General features: G+C 42.2%; 1 protein-coding gene across 2 annotated transcripts in view; it reads right to left on the reverse strand.

Annotated features, from left to right (window-relative positions):
* Nucleotides 1–16,871, reverse strand: part of ipo8 (importin 8) — a 96,506-nt gene extending 79,635 nt beyond the window's left edge. Inside the window, exon 1 of one of the 2 annotated variants that reach the window (XM_067999889.1) lies at nucleotides 16,685–16,871. In XM_067999889.1, the coding sequence (XP_067855990.1) occupies nucleotides 16,685–16,768 (84 nt within the window). In that variant the 5' untranslated portion in view covers nucleotides 16,769–16,871. The remainder of the gene's footprint in view (nucleotides 1–16,684) is intronic. The other variant, XM_067999890.1, reaches the window with a different exon arrangement.
* Between the last annotated feature and the right edge of the window lie 8,949 nt (nucleotides 16,872–25,820).

Below are 25,820 nucleotides of genomic sequence, written 5' to 3' on the forward strand. Positions count from 1 at the left end.
AAAGCACTTTTTGAAGTGCAGTCACTGTTGTAATGTAGGAAACACGGCAGCTAATTTGTGCACACCAAGTCCCACAAACAGCAATATGATAATGACCAGATAATATGTTTTTTTTTAAAGTGATGTTGGTTGAGGGATAAATATTGGCCAGCACACTGGGGAGAACTCATTCCCCCGGTCTTCTTCAAAATAGTGCCATGGTATCTTTTATGTCCACTTGAGGGGGCAGATGGGGCCTCAGTTTAACATCTCATCCAAAAGAGGGCACCTCTGACAGTGCAGCACTCTCTCAGTACTGAAGTGAAGTATTAGCCTACATTTTGTGTCTTGGTTCCCATTCTTGTTTGGCATTCAGTGACCACTGATACATGAACAATAGATGGGGCTCCACTATGATCCTCCACCTCCCTTGAATAGCCTGTCAACACTCACTATTAACAATTACACATGAACAATCAAGGTACTTAGCAAGGTACAGGAGTAGGATTACTACCTATGGAATCATACTCTACTGAGGGTGTCAATACCTTCAATAGGAGAGGAAAGGGGATAAAGTTGTAGGAAAAAAATGGAAAAGCATCTTGGAAAGTTATTTAGAATGTAAAAAAAAAGACACGTCATGTAGCTTTCTAAAAACGCTGATGATTTTTAGAAAGCACATTGTCAACTAGTATGTTGTCACTATTGTGTGAGAAAACTACTTGTTTGGGGGGGGGGCTCTATAAATTTAACTGCTACATTTCAAAAGTTCTTTTCCCCCAGTCTAATATTCTGCTTCAAATCCCTTTTCCTCCCACTTTACCCCCTCACTTTATTGCTGTTTCGTCTCTCCGAGCTCTTTGCCTCACTAAGAAAACTCAGGGACGAGAGAAGGCGACTCAGCCCATCCAAGATCATCCCTTTAGGACATCAACTCTCCCAACATGACAATGAATTGTCTTTTGAATAACCCCAATGTTAGTTTTATTACTTTGCTTTGCAGATGATTCCAAACATTTAGCACTCTGAATAAATCTTTTTTTTCATTTATCTGTTCTAATTTTACTTCGACCTAATTTATGCCCTCTGGTTTTAATTGGCCTTGAAGTAATAATCAGGGTTTACTTTATCTATACTAAATAAGAAAATATAGTTAAGCAACTATTACTTTACTGTCTACCGCATTACTCTGCCTCATTAGTTGTCTCAGTCTCAAATCGTTCTTTTCTTTGCTATCTCCTATTCCTTTCAGTAAGCCAACCAATATTTGAATCATCTGAATAGCTCTCAATCCTGAAATCATTTTTTCCAATCGCCATATAAGAAAATAATAGTTGTGCACATTGTTGCACTCCTCATGGAAAGGACATCTTTCTTTCAACAGATTAACGACATGTGTCAAACCCTGAAAAATAAGTTGGATTTCTATCCAGTGTTTTTGGATTTCTTGGCTCCCTGACTGAATGAGGAAATCCAGGGTGATTACTAACATGGTGAGAAAGAACTACAACCTCCCCCTCAAAATTATTCCATTTTCCAAAATACAGTGAAGATTTAAGTTCTCCCCATCCTTCCTCTTCAGTTAGGTGGACAGGCTGGAGAAGCTGGGGTTATTCTCCTTAGAGCAGAGGAGGCTAAGAGAAGACTTGATGGAAGTGTTCAAAATCATGAAGGGTTTTGAAAGAGTAAATAAAGAGAAACTGTTTCCAGTGGCAGAAGGGTCAGTAACCAGAGGACACAGATTTAAAGGTGATTGGCAAAAGAACCAGAGGCGACATGAGAAAACATTTTTTTTAACCCAGCGAGTTGTTATGATCTGGAAGCAGATTCAATAGTAACTTTTGAAAAGGAATTGGGTAAATATTGAAGGGAAAAATTGTCAGGACAATGGGGAAAGAGCAGGGGAGTGGGACTAATTGGACAGCTCTTTCAAAGAACCAGCACAGGCACAAATGGGCCGAATGGCCTCCTCCTGTGCCGTAACATGCTATGATACTAAGCCTCATTTTCTTCCTGCAGCCATACTTTCCTGAAGACAGTTGCTTATGCTGAGGTACAATTCTATTGGCATCAACCATCCTCTGGTACCATGTCCAAATGGCCATTCTTCAATGATCAATCTGGACAATGCTGGCAAGCTATGTAACTATGGTGGCAACAGAGCAAAGTCTGATTCTGTCCTTTAACAATAACATTGTCTTTTGATCCCTGTTGAAAACAGTGATCAGGAATGGGAACCCTGGTCAATTTTCCCTTCCCTAGCCCAGGCCAACTCTAGAGTCTCACCACTGCCTGACTGAGGCCAGCTGACTCAATGGAAACCCAACCTTCCCTATCAAATCGCTTTATCATTTTAAACACCTCGATTAGACCAACCCTCAGCCGTCTAAACTCAAGGGAACATAAACCAAGTTTATGCAACCTGTCCTCATAATTTAACCCCTTAAGCCCCAGTATCATTCTGGTGAATCTGCCCTGCATCTCCTCCAGGGCCAATGTAACTTTCTGGAGGTGCGGTGCCCACAACTGAACACAGTACTCCAGATGGGGTTTGACCAAGGCTCTGTGCAATTGCTCAAGACCCACAAAATAGGAGTCAAGGGCACTAAATAGTTTAAAAGGACCTTTACACACACCATGAGTTTAATGAACAATAGTGCTTTACACCAGAATTCAATTCCCCTCCACGAAGAATTTACTGGATAGAAGAGCTTCACTTTTTCCTAAATAAGCTGTTTGATTCCAGAGTGTCCCAAATAAGGTATGATTTTGCTTAATAGAGAGACGACTTCAATTTTTCCCTGATGTCACCACGCGTGATGTTCTCCAGTCTCTCTCTAAATTCATACTGGTGAGTGCCCCTCAAATTACCAATACTAGATATTAACTTAAAATCTTAATTTTAAAAAATTCAGAATCAATTGCATTGTACAAATAGATACGGACTGCTAAGTTTATGTTAAATAAACCAGTCTCGTTACAAGCTCAAACCCAGATATGTAGCGTGCACTACTCAGCAATTAGTTTGGAGTCAATTACCAGTCCCTGTTGCATGGCCTGCACCTCGGGATCTAATTACCTATACTGGAAGTGTGTAAACTCAGGCATGTTTGCCACTTGCTCCTGACAAAATAGCCAGTAACTTAGCCAACAGTACAGACTATTTATTCTGTGTACGTTTTACAATGATTTGTGGAGTGTCAGCACTTTAACATGCAATCTGGCATTCGACTACGTATAATCATTAATCCTGTGCCATACAAAGAACTGCAAGCAATTTGCAGCATCAAAGGTTTTCACCAACGAATATCTGGACTGTTCTAGGTCCCTGTCTAACCATAAGGAATCTATTTTGTTGTGTGTGGAATTAGATGTAGTATTGAAGTGCAAGGCATTGTTCTGCAACACAAAACAAGCAGGTTTTTTTTTCCGGCTTATCTCCTGGACATGCCAACTCTTGCTGGGCTGCAGCTCCATAGACACCAATAGCCCTTCAATACCTCGTCCAAGTAACCATTCTTATATATAGGGTTAGAAAGTGAAGTGTCAGGTGTTACTCCACCAAGTCTAATGCTGCCCTCACCAGACATCCACACACGTGTACTGTCCAGCAAAAAGTCGCTGGACAGCAATCAGGAGTTGGAATCCTGGCGGACCTCAGTCCAGAGGTGCTGAGGCCAATTGTAAAGTATCCAGCTGCTGTCCCAGCTAGGGTCTGCTAATTCAGCACAAGATCAAGATTCAACACTCTGGTCTGTGTGGTTTAGTTCTATAACTGGATGTTCCCTTCACCCATTGGAGCACTGGGGGGAACTCAGCAGAAGGCAAGTAGTTATTAGTATTTTGTTTAAGCTCTGTTTTCTTAATTCCTTTATTTCATTTAAAGTGCAGTATTAAACTCTGCTACAACCAATTGCAACTTCTCAGCAATAGGATACTAAGCATTCAGAGGTGGAATTCATTCAAAATGATGGCATCTTCACATTCAAAAGTGAAACGCTATTAATCAGAAGTGTTACAATGAAGCCCTTTTTCTGTTAGGTTGAAATTTTTTTTCAGCCAACACAGAATATTAGTTGGCAAACCACACATTTCAAAAGTACTTCATTGGTTGTAAACAACAACTTGCATTTATATAGCACCTGTAAAATGTCCCAAGTCACTTCACAGGAGGGTTATCAAAACAAAATTTGACACCGAGCCACAAAGGAGATATTGGGACAGGTGAAAGAGGTAGGTTTTAAGGAGCATCTTAAAGGAGAAGAGAGAGTTAGAGAGGCGAAGAGGTTTAGAGAGGGAATTCCAGCGCTTCAGATCTAGGCAGCTGAAGGCATAGCCACCAATGGAGCGATTAAAATCGGGGATGCGTAAGAGGCAAGAATTGGAGGAACACAGAGATCTCGGGGGGTTGTAGGGCTGGAGGAGGATACAGAGATAGGGATGGACGAGGCCAATGGAGGGATTTGAAAACAAGGATGAGAATTTTAAAATCGTGGTGTTCCCGGACCGGTAGCTAATGTAGGTCAGCGAGCACACGAGTGATGGGCGAACGGGACTCGGTGTGAGTTAGGACACGGGCAGCAGAGTTTTGGATGGGCTCAAGTTTATCGAGGTTGGAAGATGGGAGGCCGGCCAGGACAGCATTGGAATAGTCAATAGAGGTAACAAAGGCATGGATGAGGTTTTCAGCAGCAGATGAGCTAAGGCAGGGGCGGAGATGGGCGATACTACGGAGGTGGAAGTAGCCGGTGTTGGTGATGGAATGGATATGTGGTCAGAAGCTCATCTCAAGGGACGTCCTGTGGTCATGAAAGGCGCTATGTAAACACAAGTTCTTTCTTTCCTCCTTTGCTTTATCATCACAATGATGGTCAGCAGTCATCTCTGAAACAATAGAGGTCAACATTTTTTTTCATCCCACAACAGATAGAGAATTTGATTAGGTCAACTCTTTTAGCCCAGGGATAAAATGTAATGGTCCACTCGAATAGCAATTTACTGCTGTTGTATTCAGCATCTTGGGGCAGAAGTCATCAGAAAACCATTCCACTGCAATATTACCATCCAGTGAAAAAAATTAATTACACACAGTCGCACATTATTTCCATCACTCCAAGAGAGAGAGAAATCATCTCTTGAATGCAAGCATATTGAGCCATTACTTCTTTGCCAGAATTAGCTTAGCAGCAGCTGTTCTACAATCAGGAGGCCATGGGTTACATAGAATGACAGAATATACAGCACAGAAACAGGCCATTCAGCCCAACTGGTTTATGCTCCACACGAGCCTCCTCCCACTCTACTTCATCTAACCTTTACTAAAAAGAAAACTAGACATTTGGAGGGCTTTGGTGTTATTAGAGAAAACAAGTAGGGACATCTCCGAAGGAAAATATTACAGTGCAGTTATACCACAGGTACTGGGCTCAAACTAGTATTTGCAAACTGCAGTGCGGGCCTAACTGCCCCATGAACTGCTGCGGGCCTTAATCTGTCCTGTAATAACAGAGTCTTGCGCACGCACTTGTGCGCCAAGCTCTGCTCGCTGGTGATTTAGATTTTATTAGTGGAGCACAGGTGGAAGCATTTGTTCTCTCCTAACACTGCAAGCATTATAAATTTGCATTTAAAGTTCCCAGGCAGTCCAATTGACTTCTACTAGGTATAGTCTCATAGCACTTAACCTTAGTGTCATGAGAAGTTAGATCACCAGCCTGACTACTAAGTTACATAGCACTTTTATGTCAACCATTTTGCATTAACACTAAAGCAGCAGTATAATTACAGGATAAGAGTTATATGTATTATACATATAGGTATAGTAGCAGATCTCTCGTGGCATTGCTCTTTGTCATATGTTTAGTTGCTTTATTATGATAGGTGCATTATACTATGCTTCACAATTTGGGGTTTTTTTTTGCTAGATATTTTCTCAGGTTCAGCAGCACTAGTCACTCCCATAGATGGAACTCACATCCCCATATGATCCAGAGTGCACCCTTTTCTGCCCAATATCTGTAGTTAAACAATAGTGAGATCGAGGAATCAAAGAACCATCTCCCCCCCCCCGCCCAATCCTGCCATGAAGAAACCTTAGGGGTACAGATTTAATCACAGTGTGTTGATCCTCGCAGAACAAAAATTCAGCTCAAGCAACACAGGCAAAATCAAATTTGCCACACTGCAACCTGCAATGTATTATTCTGCTGCTACAGTAGAATGGTGTTTAAATTGGCCTGCCCCTTTACGGTTACAAAGTCTAATTGTAAATATGCACATCCTTAGGTCAGTTACAGGGTAAGTGCTGATGGTGATGTAAGTTTACAGATTCGCAGGTACTCGTAAATTTTCTGCGCCAGGTTAGAAGAAACCAGCATGAAATTACTTCCCTTTCTCCTGTTTAATACCTGACACATTGAAGTGAGACAAACATGCGCTGGACGCTAGTTTTTCCTCCCCTTCTCTCCTGAAGGCAGTGACTTGCTGGGAAGTTCCATAGGCACCAGCAGTCATCTGCTAGCTCGCTAAGTAGACTTTTTCATGCATGAGTTTTGATAGTGTCAGCAAACTAATCAGCCATACAGAGCATCATAGATGAGCCTGATACTGTTCACAGCTGACACTGACACGTGCACAGCTTCCGGCAGAAGTTGCTACATAAGAATAAAGAGCAGGAAACTTGGCTAATTTTCCTCTTCACAGCCCAGAGACAATTATACTACCACTCCCACCTGCTCAGCTGAAAGCAGCTAACTCAGCATAAACTGGGAATTGAGTCCAGGACCTTATGGTCTGTGTGGCTTTGTAAAGATGTGGAGATGCCGGTGATGGACTGGGGTTGACAATTGTAAACAATTTTGCAACACCAAGTTATAGTCCAGCAATTTTATTTTAAATTCACAAGCTTTCGGAGATTTTCTCCTTCCTCAGGCAAATGTTTCAAGAGCTCCTGAAACATTTGCCTGAGGAAGGAGAAAATCTCCGAAAGCTTGTGAATTTAAAATAAAATTGCTGGACTATAACTTGGTGTTGCAAAATTGTTTACAATTGGCTTTGTAAAGGTAGTACCTTTACATCATCAGCACATTCTTGATGTGAAATCAAAGAGGTTGTTGCTTAGACTCAAATTCTTTAAATGGTAGAAATGAATTATTAAATAATGCATAGGATATTGTACAAAGTGTCAGTAAAGCCTATTAATTGGGTCTCCATGGTGTAACTGTAATTATCCTGATCAAATGGAAAAACTCGCTGTAAAAAAAATCATTTGGTGCCTGATAAAGCACCCAACTGTCTCATTAACTGGCATCAACTGTAGAAAGGAACTGTATAGGACACAAATGTTAAGTGAGTCAGTGTTAAATTCGTATATGTTGAGAACAATTACATTACAGAGCAAAACATCCACCAAAAAGCAGACATTTAATTAATAGGATTGAAGTAAAAACCAAAAAAAAAATAGGTTTGCAGTGCCCAACGGAGCTATGTCTAACAAAGTGGAGAGAATTCTTGGATTTTGGACCATCTTAACTTAATTTTTTTTTAAAAACAGGAATTCTACAGTAATACATTTTGTAAGTCAACATGATCTATTATATACAAATTGTAGTCTGCAGTTACATGCAGGGTAACTGTCCTGTAACCTTTCAGTAGTGGATCATAACTGAGACATCAGCTATTCCTCATATTATATATCTTGGTCTTCACACACTCCATGTTTGCTATTTTTACTGCTAGTGTTAATTTTGCAAAAGATGCAGCACAGAGAAGCAATTGAGAGAAAGGCATTTCACTGCCTCTTCAAATGATGCCACACATAGGAAGGAGAAATGGGCAACAAACGTGCTCCACGAATGGTGTTGAAATAGTTGAGGACATTGGAAGAGATCTTGGACTCCTACTATGCTCAAAACTCAACATGCCCAGCAATCAATAAACCCAATCGAGCGTTGAACTATATAGCCAAAACAACAAAATACAAGGCAAAGGAAGCTATGATTAAATTGTACAGTATTCTGGTCAGATCTCACCTGTGTCCGGTTCTCAACGCTGAGACACAGAAGAGACATCCAACACTGGAGGCAGTACAGAAATGAGCCACGAGGTTAATGCCCAATGTCAAAGGCCTGAGTTATGAGTAAAGATTAGAGAAACTTGGACTTCTCAACTGGAAAGGAGGTATCTGCAAGGTAACCTTACAGGCGTATGTGAAACAATTAATGGAACAGACACGTGGAGCAGATTCCCAAAGAAAAGTCGCTGGTCTAGGCTCAGCTAACACCAGTTAAAAGGAAGCTGCACAAAAGTGTGGAGTAGAAGCAGTATTAAACCTCAGAGTTGGATGAAAAATTTTAATTTTCTGCTGATCTGTCCACTGAAATACACACATCCACCTGGCTTGGCTATTTGCTTCCAGGCAAAATTCCATAACTCAGGTCGTAGACAGAACAAGGCAACATTGCATTCTGTAACTGTACCAATGCAAAAATGCACACATCTCATGGGAGAAAGAGTCAACTGGACATATGTGGTTGGGTACTGGAGGCTTCAAAAATGTGCTACTTTCTATTCTGGGTATTCAACAGGAAGGACCCCAGTCAGTAATTTGTGCGGAGAATGTTTTGCAATAAATGCTGCAGAAATTGCTCTGTTGATGATTTTAAGAATTTCCACAGCAGCCGGATTTACTTTTGAAGAACAGTGCGCAACCTCATTATGAAGTCTGTTTGCAACTATTTTGTTAGTGGCAGCACGTTCCCCAGTGGCTGAGAAAGATCCATATAAGTCAGCAGCAAATAAAAATATTGTATTCTTGTCTCTGGTGAGAGTAGCTCTTAAGCCACTCAGCCACAAGCAGACATGTTTTTTTAGCCAACACAACAGCATGGCAGTCTGGCGTTGATGTGGGAGGCTACGTCAGTGCTACCATCAAAGGAATGGCTGAAAAACCATCTCCACTGCTCCGTTGACCGTATATGTTTGCCTCCTGTTTTCAAGAGTGTGGTCAGAGGCAAACTGAAAATAAAAATGGGTGATTAAGAACTCTTGGAAGTGTGAATCTTGTGCATTTAAACACAGCGAGGGGTGACCGGGGGCAGACACTAGCTGTTCTCCTGGCATCAGACGCATTTACAACCTCGTCCAGTATACCCAATTGGTCTTGCTCCTTTCTTGTGAGTCTGCCGTTGAACCCACCTCCTACTCTGGCTTGCTAAATGCATTCAGGAATATTAGCAAGTGTTGACATTGTCCCACAAAGTAGCATCAGGGAGTGGGCAAACCGACCATTAATGCCACCTCGCAGACTTGCCACACCCCGTTCTCCTCGGAAGAAGGTAGCGCCAATTTGGCAATTTCAAGTCGAGGGGAAAAAAAATCATTCGGCTTCACCCTCTTGCAGTCTCTCAGGATGCTGGCTGATTTGGAAGATAGAGACTGTTTGCTAAATCAGACTCAAGTGTGCCTACAGGGCAGTGAGGACACTGGACAATATCAACATATTGCTATCCTCTGGTATTGTACCTATCTTCTTCAAAACAGCTGCTATCAAACCACTCCTCAAAAAACCTACAGTAAACCCATCCATCGTCACCAATTTCTACCCAATTCAAGTCTTATCTTTCCTTTCCCAAGTCTTAGAACTCATCGTTGCCTCACAAATCAAACACACCACTCCCTGTTTCAGATGCTACAGTCTTGTTTCGGTCTCCCCTCCCCCAGCACAGACACTGCTCTGGTCAAAATCACAAATCACATGTTCTGTAACTACGACCACAGCTAACTGTCCCTTTCTCATCCTTTTCAGCCGTCCGCTGCCTTTGACACTTTTGGTCATTCAATCCTCTGCCAACATCTCTCCTCAACAGTCAACTTTTATGACTCTCCTCTCTTCTGGTTTTATGCATACCTAACCCAATGAGGACACTACATGTTCTCCCATGATATCTCATCCTATATCTGCACTGTCACCACCGGTGTACCCCAAGAACCTAATGTTGATACATTCTTCGCCATCTATGCGCTACCCCTTGGTGACATCATCGGGAAACACAAGATCAAGTTCCATACATACACTGATGACATCCAGCTTTAACTCCCCACCTCCACAGCTGTTGCTAGATTGCCCAGCTGCCTGTCTGACACAAAGTCTTCAATGAATCAAAATTACTTCCAGCTTAATGCAAACACAACTGAAGCCATCCCCTTACACTTCTGTCAGATCCTACACACCTCTAAGTTAGCTCCATCAATATCACCAATTGCCGCCTCACGCTAAGTCCGGTAATACAGAACCTTGGCATCCTTCTCGACCTGTCTGCAGCCTTTTGACACGGTTGACCACACCATCCTCCTCCGTTGTCCAGCCAGGTGGGACGGCCCTCGCCTGGTTCCATTCCTATCCAGTCGTAGCCAGAGAATCACCTGCAATGACTTCTCTTCCCGCTCCCGCACCATTACCTCTGGAGTCCCCCAAGGATCTATCCTTGGTCCCTTCCTATTTCTCATCTACATGCTGCACCTTGGAGGTATCATCCAAAATCACATCAGAGTCCACATGTAGGGTGACACTCAGCTCTACCTCACCACCACCTCTGATTTGTCATGCTGCTTGTCAGACATCCAGTATTGGATCAGCAGAAATATCCTCCAATTAAATATTGGGAAGACCGAAGCCATGATCTTCAGTCCCTGCCACAAACTCCGTTCCCTGATCACCGACTCCATCCCTCTCCCGGGCCACTGCCTGAGGCTGAACCAGACTGTTCACAACCTATTTGATCCAGAGATGAGTTTCCGACCACATATCTGCTCCATCACCAAGGCCGCCTACTTCCACCTCCGTAACATCGCCGGTCTCTGCCCTTGCCTCAGCCCATCTGCTGCTGAAATCCTCATCTATGCCTATGTTACCTTTAGACTCAACTATTCCAATGCTCTCCTGGCCGGCCTCCCACCTTACACCCTCCATAAACTTGAGCTCATCCAAAACTCTGCTGCCCGTATCCTAACTCGGACCAAGTTCCGTTCACCCATCCCCCATGTGCTCGCTGACCTACATTGGCTGCTGGTCAGGCAACGCCTCGATTTTAAAATTCACATCCTAGTTTTCAAATTCCCCAATGGCCTCACCCCTCCCCATCTCTGTAACCTCCTCCAGCCCTACAACCTTCCAAGATCTCGGAGCTCCTCCAATTATGGCCTCTTGCACATCCCCGATTTCCATCCCTCCACCATTAACAGCCTTCACATGCCTAGGCCCTATGCTCTGGAATTCCCTCCTTAAATCTCTCCGCCTCTCTCTCCTCCTTTAAGGCGCTCCTTAAAACCTGACTCTTTGCCCAAGCTTTTGGTCACCTGTCCCAATATCTCCTTATATGGCTCAGTGTGAAATTTTGTTTGATAACACTCCTGTGAAGCACCATGGGATTTTTTAATCACGTTAATGGCGCTATATAAATGCAAGTTGTTTTGTTGTTGTTATTGGTTGATCCCAAACTAAATTTCTCACCAGAATCTGTTCCATCGCCAGGACTGCCTTTTTCACTGTTGCTGATATTCTACTCCATGCCTCTATCACGCCACGGTCTGACTTCTTTAATGCTCTCCTGGCCAGCATCCCTGCTTTATTCAGAATGCCACAGCCCATGTCTTTGCCCACTCAAAACCATCACGCCAATTCTCACCAGGCTACACTGGCCGATCGTGCTCCTCTGAATCAACTTCAAATTCTTGTCCTTACTTCCATCTGCCTCCACTACCATACTCTACTCTACTTTAGTGATCTCCTTCAGCTCACATCCTTCGCTCCTCTGACACTGGGCTATTCTATTCCCATCGTCTTTGTCCTTTCAGCCATCAAATTCTGCCCTCCGGAATTTCCTCCCCCTCACTTCCTCTAATCCAACTTTCATAAACCTAATTAAAAACTTTCTCTTCAACCTGCTCTTTCGGCCCTGGCCCCTAACTCCATTCCAGCTGTTCATTCCCTCTCATTCGACATTCATTGTCTTCTCTCTGCAAAGCACTCCAGTGTTTTTCTGTGAAGATTACTATATAAATGCACGGTGTTGGCCCTACATTATACAGCTCAAAAAGCTCTCTCTAGACACAACCCAAATTTATACTAACAGAACCCATAATTGCACTGTCAGACTTTTTCACAGCTCAAGTGGGCACAATACAAAAAATTCACACACCCACAATTATGCTTTAACTGAGCTCCCAAAGGCAAAATTATAAATGTCCTTGTACTGTTCGGAAGCCTACATTAATACACGTTTGTAAAAGGCCACTTGCAGAGGTCTGTATGGAATGCATTCTAGGTTGCTGAGGGAAGGAAGGGTAGAAATTGCACAGGTTCTGGCCATAATGTTCCAAACATCCGTAGATACGGGGGTGGTGCCAGAGGACCGGAAAATTGCAACTGTTAAACCCTTGTTCAAAAAAGGGTGTAACGATTATCCCAGCAACTATAGGCCAGTCAGTTTAACCTCAGTGGTGCGGAAACTTTTAGAAAGGATAATCCGGGACAGAATTAACAGTCACTTGGACGAGGGTGGATTGATTAGGGAAAGCCAGCATGGATTTGTTAAAGGCAAATCGTGTTTAACTAACCAGATAGAGTTTTTTGATGAGGTAACAGAGAGGGTAGATGAGGGCAATGTAGTTGATGTGTTGGTATATGGTCTTTCAAAAGACGTTTGATAAAGTGCCGCACGGTAGGCTTATCATCAAGATTGCGGCCCATGGAATAAAGGGGGCAGTAGCAACATGGATACAGAATTGGCTAAGAGACAGGAAACAGAGAGTAGTGGTGAACGGTTGTTTTTCGGACTGGAGGGAGGTGAACAGTGGTGTTCCCCAGGGGTAAGTGCTGGGACCACTGCTTTTCTTGATATATATTAATGACTTGGGCGAACTGGGCACAATTTCAAAATTTGCAGAAGACACAAAACTTGGAAGGGTAGTAAACAGTGAGGAGGATAGTCATAGACTTCAAGAGGATATAGACAGGCTGGTTGGCATGGGCGGACACATGGCAGATGCAATTTAATGCAGAAAAATGCGAAGTGATACATTTCAAAAGGAAGAACGAGGAGAGGCAATATAAACTAGAGGGCATAACTCTAAAAGGGGTAAAGGAACAGAGAGATCTGGGGGTATATGTGCACAAGGTGGCAGGGCAGGTTGAGAAAGCGGTTAAAAAAGCATACGGGATCCTGGGCTTTATAAATAGAGGCAGAGAGTACAAAAGTATGGAAGTCATGATGAACCTTTATAAAACACACAAGACAGACTGCTCCGCATACTGATTTCTCACACTTGGAAAATGAACACGTGCAAGTGAACAAGAAAACCACACAAGAGGCTGCAGCAGTTAACTGATTCCAACCAGACAATCCTGCACCATAACCAGCACAAGAAGATCGCAACAGGCTTAGTCGCCAGTGCAGACATACCAGTGAATCTGAGCAACTTCTAATCATAAGAAAAACTGTAATGCCAAACAATATAAAATAAAACAGAAGACACACAGAAGAGCAAAGGTTTTCTCAGATGCAGAGTCTACACTAGAAACATCAATCTGTCTTTTCTGTGTGTTTGCTGCGTTTTGTGTGATTTCAGATCGCCAGCCCTTGTAGTTTGCCTTTTCAATGGCCCAGGTTTTCCTGTGACTGAGAGATTGGCGACGTACACTGTAAATTTCACGGTCCACCCTACCAATCTCACCGTTGCTGACTTGCTCCAGATTGTGCTGGTTTTCTCATTGTAATACGCCACAGCGAGCATATCGGCAAATCAGGCACTCTGTGCCGATCAAAGAGCTGAAGTGACGGCACATTCACCATCCAGAGCCACTGGAGGGTTTCAGTGAATGAAACCTACAATTATTTTAAGCTGCAGTGTAGTGTTCTTCTTCGAGTTTGCGTGCAATCTATGAATTCAGGCCACTCTGAGGAGCTACATTACAAAATAATTAATAATTTTGCAATAAAATGATTGACTTTTATTTTCGTGGATTATGAGAGCCAAGCCCGCTAACCTTGAATTTTCAACTTATTGGAAAGTTCTGGGTTTGAGTGAGACTGAAGATTGCAAATCTTTGCGGACAGCAAAACTTTACATAACGACACGCTGACTTTCCTGTAAGTAGATGGACTTGAAATGTTTTTGTGGTTTATGTACATGAATTTACTCATAAATGCTTGAAATAATAGTGATAGTGATAAATAAGCAGATTAGAGTTGTTAAAGATGTTTGTTGTGTTAGTAGCTTTAGTGAGGTAGAGCACCGTGGGTAAACAAGGGATCATTTACATGCTGAAAACAAATTCATAAGTTGAATGGGTGGCGTACATATGGTGTGCTAATATTAAAATTAAAATTCCAGGTGCAGGAAGTGGATACTCAAAGATCCTGGTTATTTAATCTTTGCAATAGTAATACATTGTCAACAACTGGGTGTTTAAACCCGTTCTTGGAGCAATAAATCATGCTGCTGCCAGGCCACTTACAGCCTGTTTTTTTTCTAAGGTGCAGAAATTGCTGGAATGGCACATTTCGTGGTGAGCGACTTGAATTGGGACTTTTTTTCTTCACCCGCACCCAAATCGCACTATGTTTGCACCGCAAATTGCTGGAAATGCGAATAACAGCATGGTGATGTCATCGGGGCCTCGGGGACCTCATGAATGTCATGCCCAATGGTCTATCTCCTCAACCAACGAAACAACAGGATAAAGAAACAGAGCGAATGACAGAGAGGGAAGTAGGGTGAATTAGAATCAAATTAGATACAGAAAGAGAAATAAAAAAGGAGAGTGGATTAGGAGAGAGAGAAAAAGGAGACAAAGGAAAAGTAATTTTTTTTTAAAAGAGCAAGCAGAAGAGGACATTGTAGCCCAGTTGTGTTTGGCATCTGAGGAAGGATATACTTGCCTTAGAGGGGGTGCAACGAAGGTTCAGTACACTGATTCCTGGGATGAGAGGGTTGTCCTATGAGGAGAGATTGAGTAGAATGGGCCTATAATCTCTGCAGTTTAGAAGAATGAGAGGTGATCTCCTTGAAATATACAAGATTCTGAGGGGGCTTGACAGGGTAGATGCTGAGAGGTTGTTCCCCCTGGCTGGAGAGTCTAGAACTAGGGAGCATAGTCTCAGGATAAGGGGTCAGCCATTTAAGACTGAGATAAGGAGGAATTTCTTCACTCAGAGGACGTGAATATTTGGAATTCTTTACCCCCGGAAGGCTGTGGATGCTGAATTGTTGAGTATATTCACGGCTGAGATAGATTTTTGGACTCTAGGGGAATCAAGGGATATGGGGATCGGGGGGGGGGGGGGGGGGGCGGGGGGAAGTGGCGTTGAGGTCAAAGATAAGCCATGATCTTACTGAATAGCGGAGAAGGCTCGAGGGGCCGTATGGCCTACTCCTGCTCCTATTTCTTATGGAATGGTTGTGTTGGTCCTTAAATGAATGGCAGGTCGGAAATGTACAAACATTCTTAATCATACACTATATCCCAAAATTATTTTCTGGAAGAAATCTATCTACTTTGCATCTGAGTGTCAACTTTGCGTCCTGAAAATTATTGCCTTCCGACACTAACAGGAGTGTGGGTGGCAAGTTTGGCAAAAAAATACTGCCAAGGCAGATAGAAAAAAAGTTTAAAAAACCTCGAGGAACAATTCACTACTTGCTGGAGCGAGACTCCACAGCTTCATTCGTTCCCTTTCTGGGCCTCCAAGGTTAGGACCATAAATTGCATCATTAAGAGGGTCCTTTCGACATGAATTACCAGCCCTAATTGGCAGCGGTGAGATTAATTCGCATTTACAGCAGAAATACAGCAATTTCATGACATGCAATTAGTTTCAATGGAGAGGCGGCAATTTTTTCAGTATTGTCGAGGCTAATGTCCATCAATTTGTGGAGAATCAGAACTCATAACGTATCTCTTCTTCACCAAAAATTGCTGGGCTTTTTGCAAACTAATAACGGCGGGCACCGTTAATTCGCCATTACCTTTCCAGCAATTTCTGGGCCCATACGGTAGCAGCACGAAAAGTGTTCTAACTGCAGGAAAATCACCATTGATTTTAATGGGGGGGCGAGGCTGTGATAATTACCTTCTAATTGCTTTCAACCTGGGTTAACGGCAGAGCAGGGCAAAAGTCCCAGGAAGGAAAATTTGCGCCATTCAAGGGTCCCTACGCCATTACGTTGGCACAAGTCCCCAGGAAAATCTCAGCCCATTATGTACTTTCCTGATGTGTGTGTGTGGTTCAGTGCTGCACCAGGTAACCTCATATAACCTCAAAAAGCAATGGCACCTCTCAACATTAGATGAAGACAAAAAAAATCAATGGGAGTTGAAAGGGCTGAAATAAAACTCCTTGCAGCAATTAACCATATTGCCTTCTTCATATTTAAGTGCTGATAAATGTATATTGGGCGTGAATTATCCATTTATAATATGGTGATGTACAATATATTTTTTTAAATGATTTTGTCCCTGCAAAAAGGGCATTCGGTCCCAGGGACCAGGGAGGTGAAAACTCTCCCAAGCCAGTGGCCCGTTTTCCCTCCCCTTCATGGCCGAAGCTCAGAAGCTCTCGACCAGGCCTCGACCACGGCGACGAGCAGAATAAAACCCACGCAACACGAAAGCAGCGAGAGGCAGAGGAGGAACCCGGGGCCTCACCTGATTGAGCTCGGTCTCGGCCGCGATCCTGAGGTTGGGGTCGATGGTGCCTTTAAGCGCCTGAATGATCCGGTTGGGGTCCATTTTCTTCACCCTCCTCGCTCCCTCTCTCTTTGCCCCTTGAGCTAACCCGGGCGGCCGTGCGGGCAACAACGCCACTTGGCGATTGATTGTGTTGTTTTTTTTTTCGCTTTTCCTCCCTCCGCACCCGCACGTCACCCGCGTCACTCAAAGGAGGCGCGAAACACAAAATTTAATCCTCTCTTGCCCGGCGCTGCCGGTCGACGCCAGCCTTGGTCGCCCTGGTAACGCTGCCTCCCGCCGCCATCTTGCTCTTGAAGCCACTGTACGGCAAATTCGGATGACGTCACTGTAGGGCAAATGCCAGGTCTCTGCAGGACAGACTGGTTCTTGTTGGGCTTCACTGGGAAAGGAGAATGTGTTAAGGGTTCAAGAGTTTAACGGCCCGCCGTCGGCACAGTGAATAAATATCTAAACCACTGAGAAATGTGGGCCAGGTAGGTCCGAAATTTGATCTCTAGTTAGCGCTGTTAGCTGCTCTTAACTGGGCAGCTTTGGCTCACTGGCAGCACTCATCTCTGAGTCAGATGGTTGTGGGTTCAAGCCTCACTTTAGAGACTTAAGTTCATACACTTGTGGGGATCCCAAGCAAAGGTGTCATTTTTTGGAAGAGATATTATCCCCCAAATCCCCTCTCAGGTTGATATAAAAGATCCCATGGCATCATTAGAAGACGAGCAGGGGACTTCTCCTGGTGCCTTGGCCAACACCTATCCCTCAATTAATACTGGATGACATTTTCACATATATAGACAACTGCAATCTCTTCAGACCTTAACTTATTTAGATAGAATTAGAAGGCCAGAGAAATATGATTTGGGAATGATGAAGACAGGCAGCATTACAGTTGACTGAACCTCTGGTTTCTGATGTTGGCTAAAATTTGAGCAGGCAGTCAACCTCCTCCCTTCCATAAGAACCCTGTGATTCAATGGGGAATACAGGTATTTGGTGCTCGTGTAAGCGATCTCTTCAGGGCCTCTGCACAATAGTCCTTTAATAAAAACTAGAAATTTAAATCACTTCCAGGACAACTGCAATCTCTTCAGACCTTAACTGAAGACCACCAACGCAAGATTGGCAATCTTTGCATTTATTTACAATTTGTAACATTACAATTAGTCAAGGAGCCAGAAATTTAAACTGGCTCTGTGACCAAAAGAAATTATCGCCCTTTGAATAACAGTATACTCTACATATGTGAGTAAATTGGCCTATCCAAGCAGAAAATGAAGTCACCCGAACTTTGAACCTCTTCGCCAGAACCATATGGCTTATGCTTCCTTGAAGTGCTGTGAACCAGATGTGAATTGAATGTGTCTTAACTCATGTTGTGGGTTGGATTGCGTTGAATTTCCAAAACCACACAATGTCTATTCAAGGTCATCATCAACATCCCATGTGGCCATCTTTCTGACTTTGTATTCACAAGCTGTAAGCATCAGTGGTATTGTTCAGCCGATCACCTTTGTTTGACAGACTGAATTTTGAAACAAGTGCCTGTACTTCAAAGGAATTACTATGAGTATAAAAATACAGAATATTTTTTGTGCTGGGGAATTGGTCAACTTGCCATGGTGCTTGGGCTTTACTGAACTTCTTAAGCTAGCGCCGTTCCTCCAAAGACCGTACTCTGTGTTTACTGAGGAACAAGATTGCATACTTCTTTCTAAGGGGCATTTCATATCAAGAATTGCACGAAGAGGTACACGGAGACTTGCCTGATGAGATTTATTTGGTCAAGCCCTTGCAAACTGTCTCGAGACTCTAGTGCTGTATTGCGCTGTTTAATATCTTGTGTACATTGCTTACTTCTGTAAGTAATTGAATTTGTAAATAAATCTGATCAGTGGATTAGCCTGTTCTGAAAAGAATTCTTGCGTGGCTGATATTATCCATCTTCTGAAGTGACTTGTGACATAATGGAATCCTATGTACTACCTGATAGCAATATTTCTGTAAAAAAGATAGTTGACCGAGGCTTGCTCTAAAATTGTAGGTTCCGGCTGACAGGCAACAAGAGAGCCCCGAATGTTCTCAGTGACCCAAAAAAATTCTTAATCCAGCTCTGTCTATGGAAACTGCAATTTGCTGTGAACATGAATAATGCAGCTTGGGAGAGGGCCATAACATACTGTACAGCAGAAAGATCAAAGTAGTTGTTTCTCATGAAAGTCTGTTTTGCAGATATCCTGCAATGCAACCTGTGTGAAGCCTCGTGAGTTGATGGCACAAAGCAATGGAGTCTATCAATCAGTACATTGAATGTTGTTTGGAAATATGTGAGCCAAATGGTTAAGCTGTATCGGACAACAGTACTAGCTGGAACCTCTCTTCAGTCAATGTAACAGGATAGGGCTTTTATTTGTAGAGGCAGTAGCCTCAGACTAATGAAGTGTTCAGTGGGATAAAGGAACTGTGAACTGTTCAACTAAGTTAATTCTCACATTACTTTGGGTAGCAATATGGGTTGATACAAAAGGACTGGCTGATAAAGGCAGATGGATCACTAAAGCAGGCATAGAGGTTAACTCAACTATCAAATGTTTCAAAAACAACAGATTCAGATCAATGATAAAAATGGGTTGGAAGAGTGGGTACATCAGTTTATGAAGCATCAGATTTAGGGCCAAAGTAAAATTAACAGAGTAAGAGGAAGTTCAATGTATCATACTCCTTTCGTGAATTGGTAGATAAGCAATAATCCCCATTCCAATAAATTAAAATCCCAATCCAGTTACTGCGCACATGCCGATGAAGCTGAGTTTAAGACCTTGTTTGGTAAATCCTCTAGACAATGCAAGACCAAGGCTCCTCACAAGTTAAATGATCCAAACCCTTATTCTGAAACCACAGGACAAGCTTTTCCTTCTCACTGTCCATATTGTGACCCACGAGAAGTTGAGTCCTGCTTCATATTATACAATCTTCTATGTGAAATTTTATCTCAGCGAATGTAGTCTATTCCAGAAAATTCAAAATCTTTTTTTTTTGCACTATAAACACTTTCAATTATCCAATATTTGAATTAAGCAACATAAATATGAGAGTAAAAAATTGAATTATCAGATAATTTGAATGAAGCAACTTTGAATTAAGAGGTGTCGGCTGTATTATGAAGGCTGGATGCAACTCTGTTAGCTGCTCTCTGAAAAGATCTCCTTTGTCTTGGGATCTGAAGGTACAGCAAATACACAACACTGGCTGGAGCAGCTCACAGTATCGAAGGTGATTTATTTGGCCAAATTTCTCATGCTGTAAGCATGCAAATTGACTGACTGAGAAAGCAGACTATGGTCTTCATCTGCAATGGCTAACCCCCAATCAAGGGGACCTCCTGAAAGGAAGGTAGTTATGTCAAAATTAATTCTTGTGATATGAAAGGCTTTGTTTCAAGCCTGACCTAGTTAACAACAGTTAACAACAGTGCTGGGGCTGCACTCCACACCATTATCTACTTGGAAGACAGAAATAATAATATAATTTACCAGCTTGTTGAGAAAGAACCAGGGATTTCTTCAAGGAAAAAAAAACTGAAGGTGTATCTGGACAACAGTCCTAAGATGTTTAATTCGCTCAGTTTAACCGTTTATTTTCTATGCCATGTCAAAGAGACAGCTCCTTGCAGACAGACATGCTCAATATAAAAATCATCAAAAAAAAACTCTTGTTAATTTTGTAAACAGCTTAAATTATTGCTCTAAGTATAGTATTGTTTCTCTGCTGTTTTATTTTGCTTCTGTATAAATTTATTTCCTCATAGTATATCTAATTTGTAGTTTTAGCTTGAACGATGTGGTCTGATAGTGTAGTGTTTTCCCACCTATTGGAGATGTCAGAAATGTATATAACCGGCATCTTGTATGCTAACCCTGAAGCATTTGCTATTCTGATCCACCGCATGCTTCAAATTGTAAGATTCGGCTCACAGGGGATGCAGGTCCGCTTCTGGAAAACGCAATCTGCTGTAAACGTGAGCAGGCCAGAATCGTAACATGTACGTAACAATATTTCCAAACTGGAGACATTGACCCTGAATGGTCAGCTTACCTTTTTTAGTGCATTCACCTTTGTGCTGAGAGAAAAAGTCCATCCTTGACTTGTAAGGGTCAGAAGGATGTGTGTGAGGAATCAGGCTTGAGAATCACCTGTTCTTTTCCTCTTTATCATTCTCGCCTTGAAGATCGGCAGAAACTGGCCAAACTCCACAAAAACCCGCCCTTGCCAGAAAAGCCCAACTGGTACCAAAACAGCAAAAGCATATGTAAAGTTAAGGTCGAGAAAATGCTACTTATCCCATAAAAGCTCATCCCTCCAGGATCAGCTGTGTATTCATACCTGAACCAAACAGGTCTGTGGTTAATCTCATCTATCTATATAGGTTTTGAGAGTGTCCTTCACACTTCAAACTTTAAAACTTCAGCAATATATTTTTAAAAATGTAGAAAGGCAGCCACTTCCTATTGGATTTCCATGTTCCTGAAGAGAGTTATCGTAACTTCTTGTTTCATGCTGATTTCTTCTGAACTCGAGTTGGAAATTTACGAACGCCTTCCAATCTGCAAACCTCTTTCAACAGCAATTAAACTCTAACTGACCTCACGCTTGTGTATATCTATAACAATTTTACTTTGTGGTCTTAAAGACCAATTATATACGGCTCTTGTCTTAGCAGCATAATGTGTATTACAAAGGTACAACACTCCTGCCTTTGTAAAACATCATATCATCCATGTAATATATTAGCATGGATTGAGGATTGGTTAATGGACAGAAAACAGAGATTAGGAATATATAGGCCATTTTCGGGTTGGCAGGTTGTAACTAGTGGGGTGCCGCAAGAATCAGTGCTTGGGCCTCAGCTGTTTACAATATACATCAATGAAGATGAGGGGACCGAGTGTAATGTATCCAATTTTGCTGACGATAAAAAGCTAGGCGGGAAAGTAAGCTGTGAGGGGATATAGCAGGTTAAGTGAGTCAGCGAGAAGGTGGCAGACGGAGTACAATGTTGGGAAATGTGAAGTTATCCACTTCGGTAGGTAGAAAAGCAGAATATTTTTTAAAAGGTAAGAGACTAAGAAATGTTGGTAGTCAGAGGGATTTCAGTGTCCTTGTACACAAATCACAGAAAGTTAACACACAGGTACAGCAAGCAATTAGGAAGGCAAATGGTATGTTAGCCTTTATTGCAAGGGGGTTGGAATATAAGAGGAAGGAGGTCTTGCTGCAATTATATAGAGCTCTGGTGAGACCACACCTGGAGTATTGTGTACAGTTTTGGTCTCCTTACCTAAGGAAGGATATACTTGCCTTAGATGGGGTGCAACGAAGGTTCACTAGATTGATTCCTGGGATGAGAGGGTTGTCCTATGAGAAGAGATTGAGAAGAATTCTCTGGAGTTTAGAAGAATGAGAGGTGATCTCATTGAAACGTATAAAATTCTTAGAGGGCTTGATGTAGATGCTGAGAGGCTGTTTCCTTTGGCTAGAGAGTCTAGAACTAGGGGTCATAGTCTCAGGATAAGAGGTCGGACATTTAGGACCAAGATGAAGAAAAATTTCTTCACTCAGAAGGTTGTGAATCTTTGGAATTCTCTACCCCAGAGGGCTGTGGATGCTCAGTCATTGAGTATATTCAAGATTGAAAGCGGTAGATTTTTGGTCACTAAGGGAATCAAGGGATATGGGGATAGGGCAGGAAAGTGGAGTTGAGGTAGAAGATCAGCCATGTTCTTATTGAATGACAGATCAGGCTCGAGGGGCCATATGGCCTATCCTTCTATTTCTTATATTCTTATGTAAGCAAGGTCAGAGGAGGTCAGTTTGTTTTCATAAAAAGATGTAGGCTACAATCTAGATGTATGATCGTACTCCTTCTGAGTAGGTTTCTCTATTGAGTCTCCTGTGCCTGCCGGTGATGTGAAATAATATTAGTGTCAAGTCTCATATATCAATGCATTGTTTCCATTTCCAGATTGAGTGCCCAGTTACTTGTTTACAAGAAGGACTGACCTGTCTTGGAGTTGGGTGTTGTTGGTAATGTAGTGCCATCCACCACCTTAAACATTCACTCCCTCTCCTACCAGCGTACTGTGGCTGCAGTGTGTACCATCTACAAGATGGACTGCAGCAACTTGCCACGGCTTCTTCAACAGCATCTCCCAAACCTGCGACCTCTACCACTTAGGAGTACAAGGGCAGCAAGCGCATGGGAACACCATCACCTGCACGTTTCCCTCCAAGTCACACACCATCCTGACTTGGAAATATATCGCCATTCCTTCATTGTCACTGGGTCATAATCCTGGAATTCTCTACCTAACAGCATTGTGGGAGTATCTTCAGCATATAGACTGCAGAGGTTCAAGAAGGCGGCTCATCACCACCTTCTCAAGGGCAATTAGGGATGGGCAATAAATGCTGGCCTTGACAGCGACGCTCACATCCCATGAATGAATAAAAAAAAGTTCCAACCAATTTGTGCACCAGGTTCATCAATATATCAGCAGTGCTCATTTCAAGGATTGTTCTTACTTTCCGGGTGGTATCTTCACTGAATCGGGTGCTTAAGATGAACTTGCAGACACCTCATTCTTCAAGGGAGAGAATCTCATTCCCACACTTTTATGAAGAGTCTTCCAGATGGCTCTTTTGTTTTGCCAATGAAGCAAAAGGAAGTTAATTGAGATTTTGACAGGCTTCGTCAGCCTACGCTATTGGTTTTGGAATAGGGATTTGGTGTGAAACCTCGTGTTTTTTGTTGTTTTAGCTTTCCCGAGAAACATTGAGAGAACTTTTTTTTGATGGTGAAAGCCTCAACTAAGGGAAAAGCACCAGATGTGATAACTGGAAGCAGAAAACAGGTTTCTGATTCCAAACACAAAGAAGTAAGCTTCCATAAACCAATTTCGAAGAAAACTTAGAGACTCTATCGAACAAAATGAAGCTCTAGGCGAACTGGTTGAAAGCACAATGCACATTAACACTGCATGGTGCACAATATAGTGTGTCCAATGCCAATGGTGGGAGAAACAGCAGCCGGTGAAGGTATGTATCTGTATTAAGAGTAGGAAGGGAAAAGTCAAGTGCGTTGAGATACATCTCCAATCTTTCTGGTTGGATGAGAAACGTTGGAAAAAGCACAAGCAAAGTTAGACTTCCTCTCTCGTTATATTTTGCAAGCATTAACAATTACACAAAGAGTATAATGAATAAGCAAATTATTCTTTTGGTGGGGGGAGGGAAGAGATAAATTTTCCCCTAATCTGTAACTTCACGGATTTCAAGATGGCAACCTCTGAACAACTATAGGCAGCATTAAAGGTCTCTCCACACCAATAATAGAATTATTGTTGAATGAATTAAATGTTAATAGACTGTTAAATGAATTTTAAAAATATGAAAAAAACCTTAAAGCTAATAAAAAAAGTTATAAATAGAACAACTTCATTGTAAGTGGTCAGCATCACTTGTAAAATATAAATGCAATTTCATAGTTGGCCCCCTCTAGATAAGATTTTTTTTTAACCCTTTTCACTAGCTTCCTATGTTCAATCTGCCCTTCTTAAGCAAGGTGTTTAGGATGGTCATGATTTCTTTACAATGATGTTCTGTCCCAATCATCAGCAGAGGTCGCACTGCCAAACTTAAATGTATTTCAGATGGGAGTACTCGACCACTCAGTCCAGCTGGGAAATCGATTAGTCAACTCTGAAGGAGCACAGAGGATGGAATTCTGACCTGGGCTCCAAGAACTGGGGGCCCAGCACATGAATTGTTAAGCTCCACAGCTTAAGACCAATAAACTTTAACAAAAAAAAACATTGGAAATAGGCTCATTGTTGGCTCTTAAAATGGCACTTTTAATTTAATTAACTGTTCAGTTGTGAGTACTAGTGCAGTTCTGTGCTCTAGATTCACGTGCAGATGAAGAAATCTCTGGAATTGTTGGAGAAGCAGTCACGGGGGCACCGTAAGTTTCTATGGAAGGATAAACTAGATGGGATGAGTGGCCCCTCTCATTGATGAAAACTGTTCGAACTTTCTCACTTGATAGATATACTTGGTAGTCACCAAGGAGAGGAAACTTGGTCACATACCACCCCGTGAGCAACTATTCCTATTCTGAGTGTTTAAAGGCTGTAACCTTAAAATTAGAGCTAGGCCGTTCAGGGGTGATGTCAGGAAGCACTTCTTCACACAAAGGGTAATGGAAATCTGGAAGTCTCTCCCCCAAAAAGCTGTAGAGGCTGGGGGTCAATTGAAAATTTCAATACAGAGATTGATAGATTTTTGTTAGGCAAGGATATTAATGAATATGGAACCAAGGCAGGTAAATGGAGTTACGATGCAGATCAGCCATGATCTAAATGAATGGCAGAACAGTCTCGAGGGGCTGAATGGCCTAATCCTGTTCCTATGTTCCTAATTAAATTTTATATGGAAAAGAATCCCCCAAAATGGCATGCAGATACTTTCACCGGGAAAACTATAGATTTAAACTTGATCATCAGACAATATCCTAGATTATAAAAGGCAATTCATTTTTCGGAGGGCAGTAGATAAAAGAGACAAAAAGAGGGGGTCGCTCTCATTCGAGTGCTTCATTTTGCTACTGCGCCTTATTTTTGAGGGAGTATTTTATTATCTTTTTTAATCATACATTTAATGGCTGTAAACAAAACCAATATACATCCAGAAAACCGTGATTCACCATTTCATGTAAAATCTGAAATGTCTCAACAGCTGAGAAAAACTGCAGTCCCTACATAATGCAAGATTTACACATCTCACATTCAATGCAGATTAAACAGATGATAGCTTAGAATGCATTCCCCATAGGATTAAAGATAGTACGAGCTACAGTACAAGTAATAACATCGCTGCCCTTTGTCATGTTATAGTTCAAGTAAAAATACTGTACGTGTTTGAATGTAAGCAAGGCATCAATAGTGTAGCTGTCTTTACAATTCATACACAAAAACATTTCCACAATAAATATCTTGAGCAATTTAGCAAAAGTTGTACTTAATACAACTGCATGATGTTCCAT

This window comes from Heptranchias perlo, chromosome 18, assembly GCF_035084215.1.
Source record: "Heptranchias perlo isolate sHepPer1 chromosome 18, sHepPer1.hap1, whole genome shotgun sequence".
Classification (NCBI taxonomy): domain Eukaryota; kingdom Metazoa; phylum Chordata; class Chondrichthyes; order Hexanchiformes; family Hexanchidae; genus Heptranchias; species Heptranchias perlo.